At 47.2% G+C, this 17709-nt stretch overlaps 6 protein-coding genes across 6 annotated transcripts; 2 read left to right on the top strand and 4 right to left on the bottom strand.

The window, feature by feature from the left end:
- Positions 1 to 679: 679 nt before the first annotated feature.
- Positions 680 to 1362, top strand: N7496_010574 (uncharacterized protein; the record flags this gene model as incomplete). The annotated part of the gene is made up of 2 exons (XM_056703487.1): positions 680 to 1013; positions 1097 to 1362. 2 exons carry the CDS (start codon positions 680 to 682, stop codon positions 1360 to 1362), a joined length of 600 nt encoding a protein of 199 aa, XP_056552487.1.
- Positions 1363 to 1903: 541 nt separating this feature from the next.
- On the top strand, positions 1904 to 2104 carry N7496_010573 (uncharacterized protein; the record flags this gene model as incomplete). The annotated part of the gene is made up of 1 exon (XM_056703486.1): positions 1904 to 2104. One exon carries the CDS (start codon positions 1904 to 1906, stop codon positions 2102 to 2104), a length of 201 nt encoding a protein of 66 aa, XP_056552486.1.
- Positions 2105 to 4748: 2644 nt separating this feature from the next.
- On the bottom strand, positions 4749 to 4997 carry N7496_010572 (uncharacterized protein; the record flags this gene model as incomplete). Its single annotated transcript, XM_056703485.1, has 2 exons — positions 4749 to 4774; positions 4829 to 4997. 2 exons carry the CDS (start codon positions 4995 to 4997, stop codon positions 4749 to 4751), a joined length of 195 nt encoding a protein of 64 aa, XP_056552485.1.
- Positions 4998 to 6051: 1054 nt separating this feature from the next.
- Positions 6052 to 6581, bottom strand: N7496_010571 (uncharacterized protein; the record flags this gene model as incomplete). The annotated part of the gene is made up of 3 exons (XM_056703484.1): positions 6052 to 6177; positions 6234 to 6263; positions 6417 to 6581. 3 exons carry the CDS (start codon positions 6579 to 6581, stop codon positions 6052 to 6054), a joined length of 321 nt encoding a protein of 106 aa, XP_056552484.1.
- A 7477-nt stretch (positions 6582 to 14058) lies between these two features.
- Positions 14059 to 14342, bottom strand: N7496_010570 (uncharacterized protein; the record flags this gene model as incomplete). Its single annotated transcript, XM_056703483.1, is given in 2 exon segments — positions 14059 to 14175; positions 14187 to 14342. The coding sequence occupies 2 exon segments, from the start codon at positions 14340 to 14342 to the stop codon at positions 14059 to 14061; spliced, it is 273 nt and encodes a 90-aa protein (XP_056552483.1).
- Positions 14343 to 14478: 136 nt separating this feature from the next.
- N7496_010569 (uncharacterized protein) lies at positions 14479 to 15492 on the bottom strand (the record flags this gene model as incomplete). Its single annotated transcript, XM_056703482.1, has 1 exon — positions 14479 to 15492. One exon carries the CDS (start codon positions 15490 to 15492, stop codon positions 14479 to 14481), a length of 1014 nt encoding a protein of 337 aa, XP_056552482.1.
- Positions 15493 to 17709: the final 2217 nt, after the last annotated feature.

The following is a 17709-nucleotide window of genomic DNA, read 5'->3' as shown; positions in this document are numbered from 1 at the left end:
AAGATCATTTGATGATGCCCTGGCGTTAATGGCAATAAGCCATCGGAAATTCCTCCTGCCCAAATTCAATGGAACTAATTTAGTGCTGGTCGGGTTATTAGTAAAAAGCATAATACACTCGATTTTAACTTTATCAGTACACTTCGGTTATAAGCGCGGGAATTTGGGGCCAGGCGTCACTCAGCCGCTTTCCTGTGGATATCCTCGACTTTCTAAATAGATATCACGGGTTGCCTTGAAATTAGCCACGAAGTGACTTTTGAATCACAGTAGTGCAAAGGATATTGAATACGTGGAAAAAATTGATAAAATAAAAAGACGAGGAAAAAGACGAGGAAAAAGACGAGGAAAAAGATGGGATCAATTTGTTTTAAGATCAGTAGATCATAGCCCCCCTGATAGCCATACTATTCAGTAAATATCATGAAGCGTGTGGCGGCCTGGCCCCCACAAGATTCAGGGGATCTAGTTTCACGCTAAGCGCAACTTGAACCCGAATAAGGCTAGTCGGATGTAGCCAGACCCAATTAAGTGCCCTCAGCCTCACAAGATCGCCCTCGCAGTGCGGCAATACCAGTAGTAAACATTGATGGATCAAAATATATAAGAAGTTGATCACCCAGTCTAATTCTCTAACCTGTGTTCTGAATTTATCTTTGAAGCAAGCCCGCCATTCGCAATGTCTCAGACCACTCTGCATACCACTCTTCATCCTGTTTCCCAGCCTATTGCAATGTTCCAGCAATTCATCGCAACGGAGCAGCAGACAATAGTCCTAAAAGAAAAGATTCTCTCTCTCTCAGGGGACAGCTTTGACATTAAGCTTGAGAATGGCGCTCCGTTTCTGACAGTGAATGGCAACCGGTTATCTCCTTCTGGGCGTAAGAAGGTCAACGACCCGGATGGCACTCACCTTTTCGATCTTCGCAAGGAACACTTGCATCTCCATACGACCTATATCATGGAGGACCTGAACGGAGACAAGATTTGTGAGGTCAGGAGCAGTCACAAACGTAAGCGCTATCTTCTAGGATCCAGATCCATCGCGCATGATCAAAGGTCAATCTTTGTTGTACGAATAAACTAACGATCATAGTCATCGGTTCCAAGGCTACTGCCACCCTTACCGATGTGTCCGGCAAGGCTATAACTTTGGTCATGGAAGGAAACTGGAATGATCGCACAGCCAAAATTGTCGATGAAGAGTCTGGTCAAGCTGTGGCGACCATTTCCCGGAAACGTTTCACCGGTCGTCATATATTTTTCGGCCAGGACACTTACGTAGTGACGGTGCCGCCCGGTGTAGACATGGCACTGATCGCTGGCCTATGTATCTGCTTTGATGAGAAGAACAATGATTAGTGGGGGAGATGGGCAATAAACTGGCGTACGGAGTCTAGGATTCAGCCAGAAGAGAATAGCGATTTAGTAATACCATATATTTTCTTATGTTTTGATACCCACTATCATCCAGGAAGTGATCGCGGAAATTCTGGATGGCATTCAAATAAACAAAATCATCAAAAAATCTTTCATTCGTCTCTTGCTATTAAATTGAATACATCAAAGTGGCTAGTGTCATCATGGCAGGGGCACAGCAGACCAATGAGCTGGGATGGAGTCGAGATGACCTCTCGGCGAAATTAAGTCCCCTCCGGAGCTAAGGCATTTACCTTCTCTATCACTCATAACACAATCTTTTGTCCCTACATCTTCCATCTCAATCGTTCTTTTGTTCTCGCTCCTCAACTCATTTTCTCTCTACCCATTCCTTCTCTTCCTCCTCGCAACCACTTCTCTCTCTCCCTCTCGACCATCGTCGGGGGGAGAACAGGGGGACCACAGGTCCCCCAACAAGCATACCACAATCCATCATCTCTCTATTAAAACTTCATTCGAAACAATGACTGACGTCATTACGGCTGGGACAAACCCCCCGAATGACCCTCCACCACCGGGTGATGGTCGGCGTGATCAGCAGCCAGCTGATCGGGTGGACCTCCCAATGGAGGACCTGGAAGAGGGCCAGGAAGGCCAAGAGGAGGAGAACGTGGTCGCAGAGGCCTTAAATCCACAGCAACAAGTAAGGTCTGACTCTGAGTAGCTTGATCCTGCGTTTATTAACATTTTTGCAGGGAGTTGTTCCGCCGGCCCTCGCGGGTCGAGCTCAAACGCGTGAGTTTACCCAGAGCTGCCAAAGTGCGGGCCATGAGACTAACCCAGATGATGCAGCGCCGTCGCCATTCCCAATGCGACAGACAAGTATGTTATCCTCCCCCCCCCCCTTGAACATAGTGAGAGCAAGTGCTAAATGTCCGGTGTAGCGCCATATAATGGCAATTGAAGCGGACAACCTCCGGCGGGTGGAGCAGATCGCCCATGCCATTGTAAGTCAAACCAACTTTCTTGACTTCAACTCTCCCTTTTCCCCGCGTTTTTCTTCACAAGTCTCTGTCCCATCGATCGAGTATGTCGATCTGAATGTTTGCAGAAGCTCGGGGATCATATCACTGCGATGAATTCTCTCCTCTGTGACATGCTGTCATACGGAGCTTTCACTGTACTCTGGCGTCCATACACTAACCGTAATATAGAGCTTCTCCTACCAACCCCTTTCGGCCTCGCTGCGAACTCGCGGCGGTCGCGGTGGTACTGTCCTGGGAGGAGTGGGAGATCCCCAGGCACAGCAGTAGCAGGGAATCCTGTGTGATCTTTTGGACCATACTCTCATGGTACTACAAACGTCTTTCATGACCCAATGACCCCAAGCCCACTTTCGGGTGTTCCTTACGAGCAGAACATGGTATATCTGACTTCTACATGATTGCCAGATAGAAGGAATGGCCTAGCTTGACACGCTTTCGGCAGTCTCTGTTTCTGGAGCTCTTTCGGGACGTCTTTTTGAACATCTCTCTAAACAGTCTTGGGAGTATTTCTCTATTTGTCCTTGGAAGCATGAAAAAAAAGATAATCTAAAATTCAAGTCAGGGGTCTTAAATTTGGTTATAAAACCCCACTTTATATGCTCATGTATAAGCATTTCCCGTAGCTGCACTGGAGGTTAATCGCGCTGGACCATTTAATACTTATTAAGCTACGTTTCCAAGTCTAAACTCCTATTATCGTCCGATGTCTAAAGGGTATCGATTGATAGGTTGATTGGTAAGTTGATTTATCATGTTATTATCATTTATTTTGACGAATCTCCCCCCTATGAATCTTGTTGAAACCCTCGCGCGTCGCAGAACGTAGCCAAGGTAAGATTAAGAAGAGCGCTCGGGCAAGAGAGGAGAGTTTCAAAGGAAAGATTTGGGCTGCTGAGCTGGCTCGGGCTGTTCATGGTGGGCTTCTGCAGACTCACCCTCCTCTACCTGGGCCTCAACGGCCTCCCGCTGCTCCTCATCCCCCAGGGGTGGCCATTCGGGGGTAACGCTCCGGAAATAATGACGTCCGCCATTGTGTAGTATGAGGTTTTGGTAGAAATTGAATGAACTTGAGAATTTTTGATGGGAGTTTTTGTGATGGGATTTTTTGTGATGGTAGTTTTTGTGTACTTCGAGTATTAAACAATCACGCTCCTACAAGACGTAATCTTACATAGAACCTACTTTGCCTCGACAAGAAAGGATTCTTTTGTGCTATAGAGCGTAGCAAAGTTTATCATCTACTCATGAGTCTAAGAGATGACACGTCCACTGTGATTTGCTCTAATGCAAGATTCTCTTGTATGAGCTGTTTCGAATTGGAATGAATCACTCTAGAAATAATCATGAGTTTTCCTCAAATACATGACTAACAACCTAAATGCCGTCCAGAGTTCACACAATCACTTCCTGGACGATAGTTATTATTGAATCTAAGCACAGATAGGTTGTAACTACAGGGCTATTTTCCTCGGACCGGATTCTGGGATTTGTACGCCAATTTATTCGCCACGTTGGCTAGCCATTGTTCCTCTTATCGAAGTACATGAATCGTCTGGCGTTCACAACCACTATCCCGGCCATCTCGACGACCCCGACCTCCTCTCCTCCACCCGGACCGCCACTAACTCCGACAAGAGCCGCCTGTTGGTACACATAGGCGTCTATGCGCATCCACGCAAATCTCTACGTCGTCGCTATAATACGTAAACACAAGCGTCAGAAAACGACCTATAGTCGTACGAAGGGGGACTTTACATCTTGCCGTTGAGCAGGACGCAGCATACGTGCTGCCACCCCCCTGGCGAGGGGGCTTCTTGGAGGGGCCCTTAAAGGGGCCCACGTTGGCTGCCTATATCACCATCGTTGAATGGTTGCAGCGGCATGTCCTGTTGCATAATGCGCAGACACAATGGCTCCGCAAGTCAATCCGCCCCGTGAGGAAGCAAGGCATGCTTCGAGGCCAGGTGTATGGCGTTCCAATACGTGGAGCACACTGTTTCACGTTTTCACGTAAATCGGGATTGAGCCGGACACGCTGATCCACATGATGGCTCGATGAGACAGAGTCCCGTGAATAAACGCAAGCATGAGTGAATGGCTCACTGTGGCATGATCGATCATAGCTGAAACTTTGCGGTCGTATACGGCCTTGGCCGTCTCGTGACGTTATATCAAAATTTAGTGCTTGCTCTCATGTATTGTGCGATGGAGATGAATAACATACACTTCTGTCACGCCGGGATTGGAGATGTCGCTGGAATTCATGTGAATTAGGCTCACGAACATGAACTTTGCGGGTTGAGTGAACGATCGCGTTTGAGCTCAGCCCGTGAGGGCTGATGGGAGAACTGAAAAAAAGGGTCAGTAAACGCGTGGTGGCGTGAGTCAGACACGAATCTTACCTATGGTCCTTTCCTCGTCCAAGGCCTCCTCGGCCTTTCCCTCGAGGGCTTCTTCGACGTCCTCCTGCATGGGGACGTCGGGGCGGTCGTGGCGCGCACCCCGATCATCCCCAGGAGGAGGGGGGTCGTTCGGTGGCTGCAGAGCGCCAGATATCATGGGTTCGGCCATTGTTTTTAAGAGGTTGATAGACTTTTGATGAAAATGATGGATTCTTCATGATTTCAAGAGGGAGGCGAGGAGGAGGGGATGAACTGGAGGAGGAAAAGAAAAGAAGAAAACAAATGTTTGAACAATCGAAGGAAGAAATGGTCTAACCAGAACCACATTAATCTCCTTAGTTCCCCAAAAGATGTCCATGAATGCGTTTTCGAATATCTTTTCAAGAGGTCTTTTTAGTTAGCTTCTTAATTGGCTTCATGGATACCCTAAGCAATATCTCTTGGCGTATCTTCTAGAGCATGACTGGCCGGAGAGCTTGGAAGACTGATTGAGTATTAATTATGAAGTTCCACAGTAGAAATGGATGACAATTTCTGTCGGCAGATTGAAATCCCAACTTGACGATGATATCTCATTATGATTACTATGGGCCTCCATTCTATGTGTTGGCAAGATGATTCCTGTTAACTTTGACTCCTGGAGACTATCCGAAATAATCAATGGTGTGATTTTTAGCCCTCTCAGATGGGCTGGGTATCGATGCTACACTAAGATGTGGTTATGCTAAAAAATACATAGGTAAGAATGAAACAAAAAAGAAACTCCAGCAACACTACTCCTACTGCTGTGGCCGGGGATCACGCGCTCCCCCCGACCCTCCCCACCCCGACCAACGCCGCCACCCCGACCTCTCAGGAGCTCCGCCATCAAGGCATCTATAGAACACGTAAACGAGATGATTAGTACAACGATGCTATAGCTGGGGTCGCAAAGATTGTAATATACAATCTGGTGCCTCGCCACGTTGGTTTGCGTTGAAGAATAGTCTCTATAGTACAGTTAGTGCATGGACTCTCGAGCACAATGGGAGCTCCGCATGAAGGCTTGTCATAGCGAAGACAGTGGCCCACGGCAACATGATCCGCGGGCTTCTGTACTTCGCTGGCCCGGCGATGGTGTGGTCTCTGACACAATGTACCTCAGAGCCAGTGCATGATGTCTCAGTGTGTGAGCCACACTGTCTCAATGCAAGTCTCAATCGAGGCACATATGTCGATCGACTTCATCGCTGGATGGAACAAAGATTCGCGAAGACGGCCACAAGGAGAAAGTTGAATGAAAGTAGAAGACTTACAGCTTCCTGGGTCATTGCCTCGAAATGCTGCTCCTCCAGTGCCTGTCGGTGTCGCTATACCGTATATTTAGTAATGCTCTCGCTTCTCCCAGAGCCTGATGATAACATACGCGCTTATCTCGCTGGGACTGGCGACGACGCTGAAATTTTGATCTGAATTAGACTCCTGTTCCTCGATTTCGCAATGTAGAGTGAACGAATGCGTCTCATTTCTGCCTGTGAGGGCTGCTGGAACTGCTTTCAAATAAGTCAATGAACGCGCGAGTACAGGCTAGTTGAGAATGAAATCTTACGCGCTCTGGCGCCTGGTGGGCTTGTCCAGCCTCAAAGTCCTGCATCCGGGCCTCTTCGGCCTGCCCCTCATCCTCCTCGCCCAAGGGGAGGTCAACACGATCACCATCCCCCGGGTTTGGAGGCTCCTTCGGGGGGAGGGCACCGGGCATCATGACCTCAGTCATTGTTGAAGCGGTATTTGAATAGAGAAGTTGATTATTTTGATTACTTTTGATGGGAGGGGGCAGTTTGCCAGGCTTGAGAGATGAACTTGGAGAAGGAAAAGAGGAAAACACCTGGGGACAGGTGAGACTCATTACTATGGCTGTTAGATCGGTAGGCTAGTCATAAAGAGGCTTAGTGTCCGTCGATCGGGGATTTTATTGTGGGGTCATGTGGTCCGTTCGGAACCCCTGTCACGGTACCTGGCACGTGACAGCCCCGATCTGTCAAACACAGATGGGGCATAATACCGCTAGACTAAAAATGCACCATGGGCGACATTCTTAGTCTATACGGGCTTCTTGTTGTTCCGACACGATCTAGTCTACTCGAAAAGCAAGCAACAATGTTGGTATTAATAAAGTGAGGTTATATAAGTAAGAAATGAGTATTTATAGAAGGCAAATTTGGGCAAATAAAATGTTGGAATATTATAGATTAGTAGTCAGAACAGTTTGGGAAAGAAGAGTACTATGCCGCCCAATCGGAGATCAATCGTAGACATCACGCAACCTCTGCTACATTTCCACCCACACCGCAACGAAATCGTCCTCTCAATCGCATATTCGCATCTAAAAGGTGGTACACGCCGATCTGGTGGTATAGTTTAGGGGAGAAGTTTGTCACGTTTAGTGTTTTTTTATCGATTGTGTCCGGCGGCTAGGGTTGGGCTCTTGTTCTTCGTCAGACGTACGCAGCTTTTCGAAGGGGAGTATCATGGATGTATCGCCTGCGGGGAGGAGCAGGAGGTCCCGGATCGTTGTTTGGAGGAGGTTATTGCAGAAGTCGCGGCATTGGATGCAGATTGGAGGGCCTGCTGGTCTTGTCTGGTGTCAGGTAAGTAGGACATAGTTCGGAAGATTTTCTTTGCTTTGCTTACCCGGTACTCAATTCCCGCCATGAACCGTCACGTCCGAAGGCGAGCCTCCCCGACGGAGTCCTGGTTCCAACTGTTCGACAGTCACAGGCTTCGAGGTATTGTGATCTGAGAGCTCAATATCGACACAATTGGTGAAAACCAAGGAGAAGGAACGCAATGTAAATTTTGACATCCATGTCGAATTCCTGAATTCCAAATATCAAGACAAGGAGAAAAATCTGAGCAGCTGACGAGCGCTCAGAAAGTAGCCGAGAGCACCATGGAGGCTGTGAAAGCAAGGAAGGTCATGGTGATTGTTCTGATTAAAGCGGCCGTGTTTGTGTAGTTCCCGTGACTCAGTGTTCTGTGTTCATTCCCTTCAGTTCCAGTGGTATTTCCCCTATGAACACGTTAAGGTGTTATATCAAGGGCCCCATTATGAGCTTTTTTGATGTGGACTGGGTAGCAATGATACTCAAGCCATGTCGATGCCAGTAATACAGGACTAAAGAAAAATTAGAGAGACTGCGAGACTGCTGCTGTTACTGCTCTCGGGGATCACCCGGTCCTCCCAGCTAACAGGAGTAGGACTTCCGGCCCCATCCCGGCCACACCAGTCACCACAAACGTCATCACGGTCCCTCTATCCTCCCTAATCACGGTCTTATAGGCCCCGTTGCCCATCCTCGGGCCCTTGGGGGTGGTCGAGACTAGCCCGCAAGGCAAGCGAATATGGAGGGAGTCGTGGTCCCTCATCGGCGATGGTGGAGAGCCAGAAATTGATGGCTGTGAGTGGGAGGGAGGAAGAAGGAAACGAATGGAAAAGGATTTCAAGAGGAAGGTAGAGGAAGGAATGGAGCAGTTGGTGGATTGAGGATTAGAGGTGGTGCTGGTCAGAGTTGCGGAGGAATAGAATTGTGGTGACTTCCGTTACCTGCTGACAATAACTGCATTGACCATGATAGGACAAAGGGCCGAAGAAGCGTTAAGAGGTAGTGCTTGAAGGGTTTCAATCGCTACCTATCTGTTATATGCCATACTCCTTTTTCGCGCGGTGGTGATGGTAGCAGTACTTGCTCTCATTGTCTCCAGGAGTGGGATGAGAACGAGCTGATCGCGCTGGGATTAGTGACAACACTGGAGTTTTCCATCTGAGCTAGCCTCCATGATACTCAATCTTGCAGGGCTGGCGAGTGAATGAATGCGTATTAACTAAAAGAAACAAATCCCAACACGACCTACATAAAGACCAAACAGAGACAAATATGTCATACTTCTCTGGCATCTTGGCCCTGTCTATATCTTAACAATAGATGTGACATATCCCCTATTCGTGAGAATTTCTTTTGCTATGCCGGTCCATCGGCTAAGGTCCCCGCGTGATTATTCTCCCACGCTTCCCACGCGGGGAATTTGGTACGAGCAGAATCCTCCTTGGTCACCAGAGAGACCTCTCGGCGAGCGCAGATACCACGCGACACCGATCGACCCACAGATCGCCCTTAAATTGCAAGTGTCTACGTCGACTCAGACTCCGGCTTCCAACTCCGATATTTTCGCGCTCTTACGAGACCACATGCTCCGTAAGCAGTTACAGGCCACACATCAGCCTATTGCCCCATAACAGTTCGTGCACACCCCGCAAAAGCCTTCTGGCCCCGTTGCGCCACAGCCTTGGTGCTCCGCGGTGATGAATTCTCCGCCCGGGATTCTACCGGTGTACAGATATAATTGCACAAGTATGACTGGACGAGGGTTTTTACATGGGATTCTTAATATTGAACTAAGCAATTTCAGTGAGAGGATAGTACGTTGTGGGATACTAAGACACCTCAACCGCTGGCACAAAAGTTGGTACGTGGGTTTCTGGTACACCGATTTCATAATGGGTCTGACGAAGTATAGCCTCGTAAGAAATATTGGCTTGGCTAAAGACATTCAGATAGTATAGCATTTCATCAATGCTTTCATTATCGTCTTTTACTGTAGCGTGTTATAGTGCTGTACCGCACACCATTTACGGCTACAGTCGCTATATTGAGCCACAAACCCGGAACGCTTTCCGTTTTACCGGCCAAAAGCATAAATACACCGACATCACGGACGCTGTTAAGCTGTATTACGGAAGTTAATTATCTGTGGCCGAAGGAGCCGTGTTTCTCTTGTTCTCTTCAAGCAACTCCATAGCGCTCGTCGAAGCTGTCACATTGACCCGTGTCATTTCGGCCTCGTACGTGCTTTACGCAATGTCTCTCTCATTTCGCGGTTGAATGAGTAGTACATTGACGGCCATTCCCGGTTATCTGCCCAATTTTTTCTAATTTATTCAACGTACTGAATTATTTATGTATTTATCAGTGTGGCCTTAGGTAGGTGGTGGGTAGATCACGGGGTGCTTCCCAAAAGTTGAGGTCGCTCCTTCCCAATTTGTCACCTGCCCACAATGCCCACTGCCCTCACTTCACCTCCCCCCCCCCGCAGAATATTTTTCTCTCACTCTCTCTCACTTCCTCTCACTTCCTCTCACCCACCCACTTGAACACCAAGAGCACCAGCTTTTCTTTCAGGTGGTTGATTTCTTGACTCTACCAGAGTTATATACTGCTGACTTCAATTCCAGACACGATGCCTGCAACGCGCAAGTCTGATGAGAGATGAGCCCTCGGGTTTGACCGATTCGAAGAAGAAAGCCCTCGCCGTTGATCCCAGTCAACGCTGGCTTCGATCCTTCTTCAACAAGGTGCAGACTTCAACCGCAAAAGCAAGCAATGACATCGAACAATCGTCCCACCTCCCTCATGCCTGTCGACAGTTTCTCTTACAGGGGTCCCCATTTAGGGCCAATGTGGTGTCGAATGAAATTGCGCAACTGGCTTCGGGTGTGCCCAAGCCGGTAGCAGTTCATTTGCCCAGAATTCTACTCCATTGGTGAGCCTTCCCAGGAGATGTATTTCCTCCACGGGTTCTCATCAAGCTGGTCTTGAATTCCATCCAGTTCGTTTCAACATGATGGCACTGCTATCGAAACAACCAACTCATGGGAGGGCTATGCACCTAGTGACGAGAATACATCGAGTTCTACTCGAACATCAAATAGGGATGGCAAACCGAAGCCGAGAACTTCGGAATGTGATGAGAGGGATGAGGCTCGCTTCGATGATTTTACAATGGTTGTCAACTGGAAAGGAAAGTCAAGGAGACCCCCTTTTCGCTTGCGCAAACTCACCTTTTTCTCGCAGAGACAAGGTGCAAATTTACAGACCCGCGAGTCATATTCTTTCTCTTTCTTCAATCCCTCGAATTCCAGATGATGGCGAAGGTGACTCTGTCATCGAAACCCCAGAAAGGCCTTTCGCTAATGAAGAGGAACACACCATATCTTTGTCCTTGACTGTTGTGGATAAGGAGTGCTGTTTTCTGGCAGATGCTGCCCCTGTCAAAGTGCCAAGAGCATTTGCAGAGACGAGTCGACCATCGTTGCCATTTGGTCGATCTTTAAGGAGTCAATTCTCTCACTTCCATGTTGAGGAAGAATCCTTGGAAAGAGGTACGTCTTGCAAGTTGTCATCATTCAGAATATTGCTGATTTCACTCTACTTTGATAAGGTTGAGAATCCTTTCGTTGCGTCTTGCGAGACATCACAGTCAGGAGACATCACCGAGTTCCAGGGCTGATATGGAATGTGGACGTTCACCTTGCTTTGCGACTTTGGTGTCACAAAATGTCCAGAACGCCTTTCCCCTGTCGGTATTCCAACCGGTATACCGTCCACATATTACTGGGAAAGTTGAGATGCAGTTGGCGCGGTGGGTGGGAGGGCAAGCCACTGCAGGTTGTCTGTCAGTCGTGGATCGATTTGAGTTGATCAAGTGTTGTGATTATCTCATTTCACCGAGTCCATGGGTATCCAGTGCCATCACTTTCGCCATGTTGCTTGAAGACCGGCGTTGCATATACTGGTGTGGATTTCCCCCAGAATTGCCGGGAACAACATCGGCCTGGTCACACTGGTGGATCTGTTTGGTAATGGACGAAGTTTTCCTGATGGATTGTTGCCTGATGGATACTTTGCCTCTGTTACAGACCACATTGTTGCTCTTGCGTTGGGAGCCCAGTGTCGACGATCTACTTGCTGTGTACAGCAAGATACGCACGACCAGAATTGACGAGGTACGTTTCTTGATGTCAATGTGGCAGCGGTCGACTGACTGTTAATCAGAGCTTATGGACTGTCAATCTGTACTACGTGCGCGAATTATTGCCACTGACATTTGCTGCTCGGTACTTTCAGCATCGCCGTGCAACCTGAGAGACATTCCGGCAAATCAGCATCGCGAGCATGGTCGGTTTTGTCACAAAGACGGAGGATGTCTATCTTTGTGGCTGTGTTGACGTGAGTTGATTGCCATCAAACCCTTCCTTCGAGCATATTAACATGGAATCTAGGACCGTGAGATTACCCAACCTTTGTGGATGCATGTTAGGATCGAAATCGACGATGAAAATGATTTTCATCGAACTTCGAATTCGGCAGATGAAAATCTGCAGACTTTCTTTTTCCATACATCCTCACGAGATGTGGCAGGGTGGGTGGGTATCGGCTCAAAAAACTTCATTGTTTGGTACGTTGCTCCGCTCGGTCGATATACCATTTCATGCTGGTATCTGACAACTCTTCTCAAACACTCTCAGAACCTCGAGGAAACGGTTCCACTCGGGGAATCACCTCGTGTCACGCCGATCAAGATCGACGATGAAAACGGCGTTCATCGAGCCTCGAGTTTGACAGATGAAATTCTGCAGACGTTTTTTTTTTCATACAGCCCGTGAGCTGTGGGAGGGTGGGCGGGTATCGGCTCATTCTTCATTGTTTGGTACGTCTGTTCGTTCGATTTATCCAATCTCAACCGGAGGTCTGACAACTTTTCTTTCAAAATCTCTTCAAACCCTAAGGACACACTTTCCCTCGGCGAATTGTCTCGTCCTGTTGAGCGACACCACTGAAGACCTTTCCCAGAACAGACCGCGCTTCGCAAACGACGCTGTGACCGTTCCATCTACTCGCCCGAGACAACCGCGCAGTCTTTGGCAATAACACCGTTTTTACTGTGCAGCCAGGCAGTCTCGGTGACAACTTTGGGCAGGGTTTTGGTTCGGACTGTCGTTCTTTGGTTTTCTCTGGTCTTTGAGGATGTCAGGCTCTCTCATGTGGATAAAGCAAGGTCCATCTCTTCTGCCCTTCTAAGAGAGTTCAATTCAGTTAGTTCTCTCACTCTCTCTCTGCAGTATCCCTTCATACCGCTCAGATTAGCTCCCCCAACCTCAAGTGTATGGCTCCATTTAGCGAACATCCTTGTACGGCGCCGGGGCTTGTTCGGATCGAGATTGATGATGTTACGCCATATGGACTTGATCCTCGGGTGATCCCCGGACACAGCAGTAGGAGTGGGTGTTTCTTCTTGTCTTTCCCTTATGTCAGTCAGCTGTTACTTGCGCGCAAAATTGGGACACAGTTCATACTTTGAGAATACCATTGTCCCCACAAGCTCAATCCACTCATTTTCTCCCGCAACGCTTTCAAATCCTTGTCCGTGGTTTTCTTGATCACCAGAAGTCCGTACGTAAGGCTCCACAACACCCTTGTTCACAACATCAACGCCAATCAAACTATCTCCATCGAGCTTCTGCCCGCAATGGGCATATCACTCGTAGAGTATGAGTCGGCATTTGGGTGGGTATCATATTACACTATTTTATGATGAAAATATAGTAGTTTGGGTAATTCCTGGGTTTATCTGAGATATTATCTCTTATTGACTGTATACATAACGCTAGGTTAACTATTGATATCTCGTTGATATCGCGTCCGGATCGGGAATACCACCGCGTCTGGATTTTCTCAACTCTTAACTCCCAACTCCTAACTCTCTATCTCCCTACCTCTCACCCTTTATACCTCTTCTCTTCGTATTGAAAATCATACATTTCTAAATCTATCTAACGTGAGTGCTCGATACTACTAATTACGTTAAGTACGCGATTTTTTGGGATAAGTCTAGGTCTTACTAATGTTCGTTAGATAGATCGATCCGACCCGACGCTCCCCACTATTAGACCTAAGAAGTTCTACAGTCTCGCTAAAACTACGGTAAGTACTCTATTATGACTTTTCTTTTGCTTATTACTTATGTCTATTATGCAGACTACTCCAAAACGTGTCTCAACAAAGAGTGGGACACGCTCAAATCCGAGGACCATCACCCCCAACACAAGCTCCTCGTTAAGCCAACAGACGACAGATAGCCGGACTGAATCCCTGTCGTCTACCAGCTTTTTCAACTTGGTCGACCCGGCTCTTGAGAATGAGCAGGAATTAGATGAGACCCTATGCCATATTAAGGAAGGTATATATCTACGTCGCTCGACCGGGGAGTAAAGCGTGCTTTTTCGGCGTTTTCAAATCTCCGTTCTACAATTTTCGGAATCATGTGCCTAGGAATGACCTAAAAGGCCTTCGATCTTCAGAAGACCTCACCGGAAGCAGCTCTTCCTCGAGGTGTTTGATCTCGCTATCTATGCTTTAAATCATGCAGCTGGAGTCGTTGATCTGAGGATCCAGTCTCTGGCTTGTTGCTTGCAGGACGAGGGTCTGTTCCTCATGGTCGGAAACTTGATCTTTCACAACATCGATCGAGGTCTACCTCGTACTTCAGAAGCTGTTTTCGCAACTGGCTGGGCTCGCTGTACGTATAGCTCGAGTCGTTGATCCTCCCATTCAAGATCACTGACCACACTCTGCACAGCGGACCTCGTATACTCCCACTGGCTAAAATCCACGTGTACCACCTTCCTTGGTCCATTCATTTTTTGCGAGTTGCTCAGTGTGAGAGATATGGAAGAGGGCGAGCAGAGAATGAGTCAGAGATATGGTCGAGTTCGGAGCTATATAACAAGCCAAATTCCATCGATTCATATAACGCATGAAACCTCCAGAATGTAATCATGCTCTTATGTTTTTTCTTTCAATTCCCTCCCAAAAGCCCTGCATTTGCCAACGCCGCGCACGAGAAATCCGATGGCACGAGTCCTCACCAGACTCCCAATATTTACAGTGAAGCATAGCCATCCCAGCATCAACGTCGACCTCCAACGGTGGCTTTAAGTGCCATGAAAGATTAAGTTGTCGCCAAGGCATAGGTCCATCCCAGCGATGGGCAAAATTTAAAAGGTCTTGCTCTGGCCACATATGGCCGAATATGTCAGGCTGAGCAAGGATCGCAAGATAATATTGGAAGAGCTTGTCGTTAGGAGAGGATAGCATCACACCGGCATTAAAGTAATCACGATGCCACTCATTATCGACGTCCGGAGGGAAGATCTGTTTCCGCGCTGGAATATCGGGCGTTGCTGCAAAAGTATAGCTATCTGGGAGCTCGGGTAAATCTGCCGCGGGTAATTTTGAATTATCAACCGGAGAGAGGGTAGTGTTGGTATCTTGAAATAGTGCATCGAGAGGTCGTGTAACTACCATATCCGCGTCTATCAAGGCGACTTTCTCAAAGGGCATCACGGTTGGATCAAAAGCTCGAAGCTTATCAAACACTTCACGGTATTGTGCGACACCAATTTCCAAAGAGTGGTTTAGTCTCTCAGTATCAACCACGATTGCTCCATCTGCTCTTAGTCTCTGGCGTTTGCTTTCGCGCACTGCTTCAGTGGCTAAGATTACGACAGATACCGGACTTGTAAACTTGGTTTCCGGTGCATAAAGTAGCTGATAGACTAGTGTTCGGGCCGCGACATAATAGCTATCAATGTCATCGCCGTCGGAGTCTTTTTCGTCCCACCATTTGCCGAGAAATATAGCGACGGCATATTGGCTTGAACTCGCGGTGGGAATAGGGGTAGTACCAAAATGCAGAAACGATTGATCAATGTTTGCTTGACGAAATGTAGAGAAAATGGAGCCCCGAGAGTAGAACCAGATTCCAAAAAGTACGCTAAAGCTAGCCATCAATGAGATCAGTCGTCTCTTGCGGCTACCTTGACACAGTGGTTTCAGCAAAGCCAATCCGCTTTTCCAGCTTTCCGATAAAGAGCCGGGGCGCATCGGTCGAAAGGATGGAGAAACTTCAGTCGCCATATTAGTGGGAGTGCTGAAATTGATCTGAACGCACTCTATCCATGAAAGACGATTCAAAGGTGGTACCTCTCACAATTTTCGCAGATGATCTGGATTCTTTAAAAGATCCCATAATTATTCTAAACCTTCGAACAGTGGCTTACTTGCACTCTAGATTCTTGCTCGAAAACTCATACCCATGGTTACGGCCGCTATACACTGTCACGTTGGGGTATAGACGTACTTGAGCTGAATATTGATGATGACGCTTGGAACAAACTTAAAATCACAAGAGAAATTTAATCTCACCTTTTCGGCTTCTTTGAATATTTCTAAATGGCTTCTTTCGCTAATTATGGAAGGATCCGATAATTATCCTGGGGAGATGCGCATAGCTGTCGGCAGCGGAAATGGTGGACATATGACATCACTACTACTGTCCGGTCTTCCTATCGTTCTAGATTCGATCCACGACTTCTATTTCGTTCTTAGAATATACATGAGATTTAATGCAATGTCGGCTTCTATTACCAAAAGTCGGAGACCGGTTTTAGGTTATACTTAATGAGGACCAAGTTCCCATCGTCTCTTAAGAATCATCAATTGCTAGAGCTTAACCAATCTGTTACCTTATATCCATGATACATGATATCCTCTATATATCATGAAATATTTCTTCGATTAAACCGTTATCTAGCCTTGACGTAGCACTGGTAAGTTACTCAAGGTAGCCACACCACTGATATATCCATCAACATCCTAATCGCTTTCAAAAAGTTTATATTACCAGCACTAAGAGTCTCCAGCCGTAATTATGAAGCGTAAATTTTAACCACTAATTACCTACTAGATCAGCATACTTAATTCAGTCTACCTCACAATTCTTCATAACATAAAGCAGTACTCTCTAATTTCCGTTTTATTTATTTGTCGAGTTGTAAACTTGATCTAGAGCGTCCAAGACATGATATATGCTAGTCTCTTGCTCTAATATCCGAGAATATCATCGGGACGTCAACGCATTATAAAAACTTCATAAGCTGACTAGAAACCTTCTCCAGTCTCCATAGCACCCGTATTGGCGGCTACAACAACCTCCTTGACAGTAGTGAGAGGAGAGGTCTGGTTTGGATGTGATGATACAGGAAAGTGAATTATTGAGCTTTTTCAGCTGTCATCTCCAGTGCTATTCACTAACACCGCACCTGCGTTCAGAGCCCACGATGGAGCATCCTGGAGGTTCACGTTGAAATTAAGGCGGTTTGTTGCGTAGCAGAGGGAAGAACGTCTTTTCAGTCCTTAGCAGCACGGCCTACGTTCAGTGAGACCACTTCGGATAATGATACCGACCATGCGTCGTCTACAAGCACGAATTTATCATTCGAACGGCGAGTTTAGGCTCCCATGTCGTTCTTGGAATCCATGGCTGAATGTTCTTAGATAATTGCGTCAATAGACTGTTCCAGCCTGCCTATCTATGATATCGGTGCTTGAACGGTCGTTCTTAAGGACCACGGTTGATAGCCGAAACCATGAATTGACTTCCCAAGGTTGCTGCCCCACATGATCGGAAGGGGTGCCGGAAAGAGAAGGAATAAGATACAAGATTAAACCTTATCGTGAATGCGTAAGAACAGGTCTGGAGCCGCTTATCCAGGCTATAGAACCCGACCGGGAACCATTGGAATTAAATGTACAGTGGTGTCTTTGCATTGTATGCTAAGCACATAAGGCATAGCATTACTCAAAACCAGAGACTTATCTATTACACGCTGGTAAGTAAACTTAGCACTGGATGATCTACTTGATGAAGTTCCATGTATTTTACCTCATTCAATCCGGATGCTAATGAGAGCGATAGACTCAAAGCGACAAGTTGTGTGTAGATAGTCTAAGAGAGAGAGAGAGAAAAAAGAGCAGAAGAGTTCAAATGGCCGGCAGGACAGTGGTCATGGCCAGCAATCAGTTTCACGCCTATAAAGGATGGTTGCAGGTATAGGATAGGAATGGTAGGCTCAGTCCTTGAAATATCCTATAACTGCCCCAGCCCTTCTTGAGACCTACTTCGAATCTTTTTCTCTTGTTGTGGAAAAGTGGAGACGTGCAGTT

This window comes from Penicillium cataractarum, assembly GCF_028827025.1.
Source record: "Penicillium cataractarum strain IBT 29864 chromosome Unknown utg000008l, whole genome shotgun sequence".
NCBI lineage: Eukaryota > Fungi > Ascomycota > Eurotiomycetes > Eurotiales > Aspergillaceae > Penicillium > Penicillium cataractarum.
The sequence above is the reverse complement of the archived record's forward strand: the minus strand, read 5'-3'. Positions and strand labels throughout refer to the sequence as shown.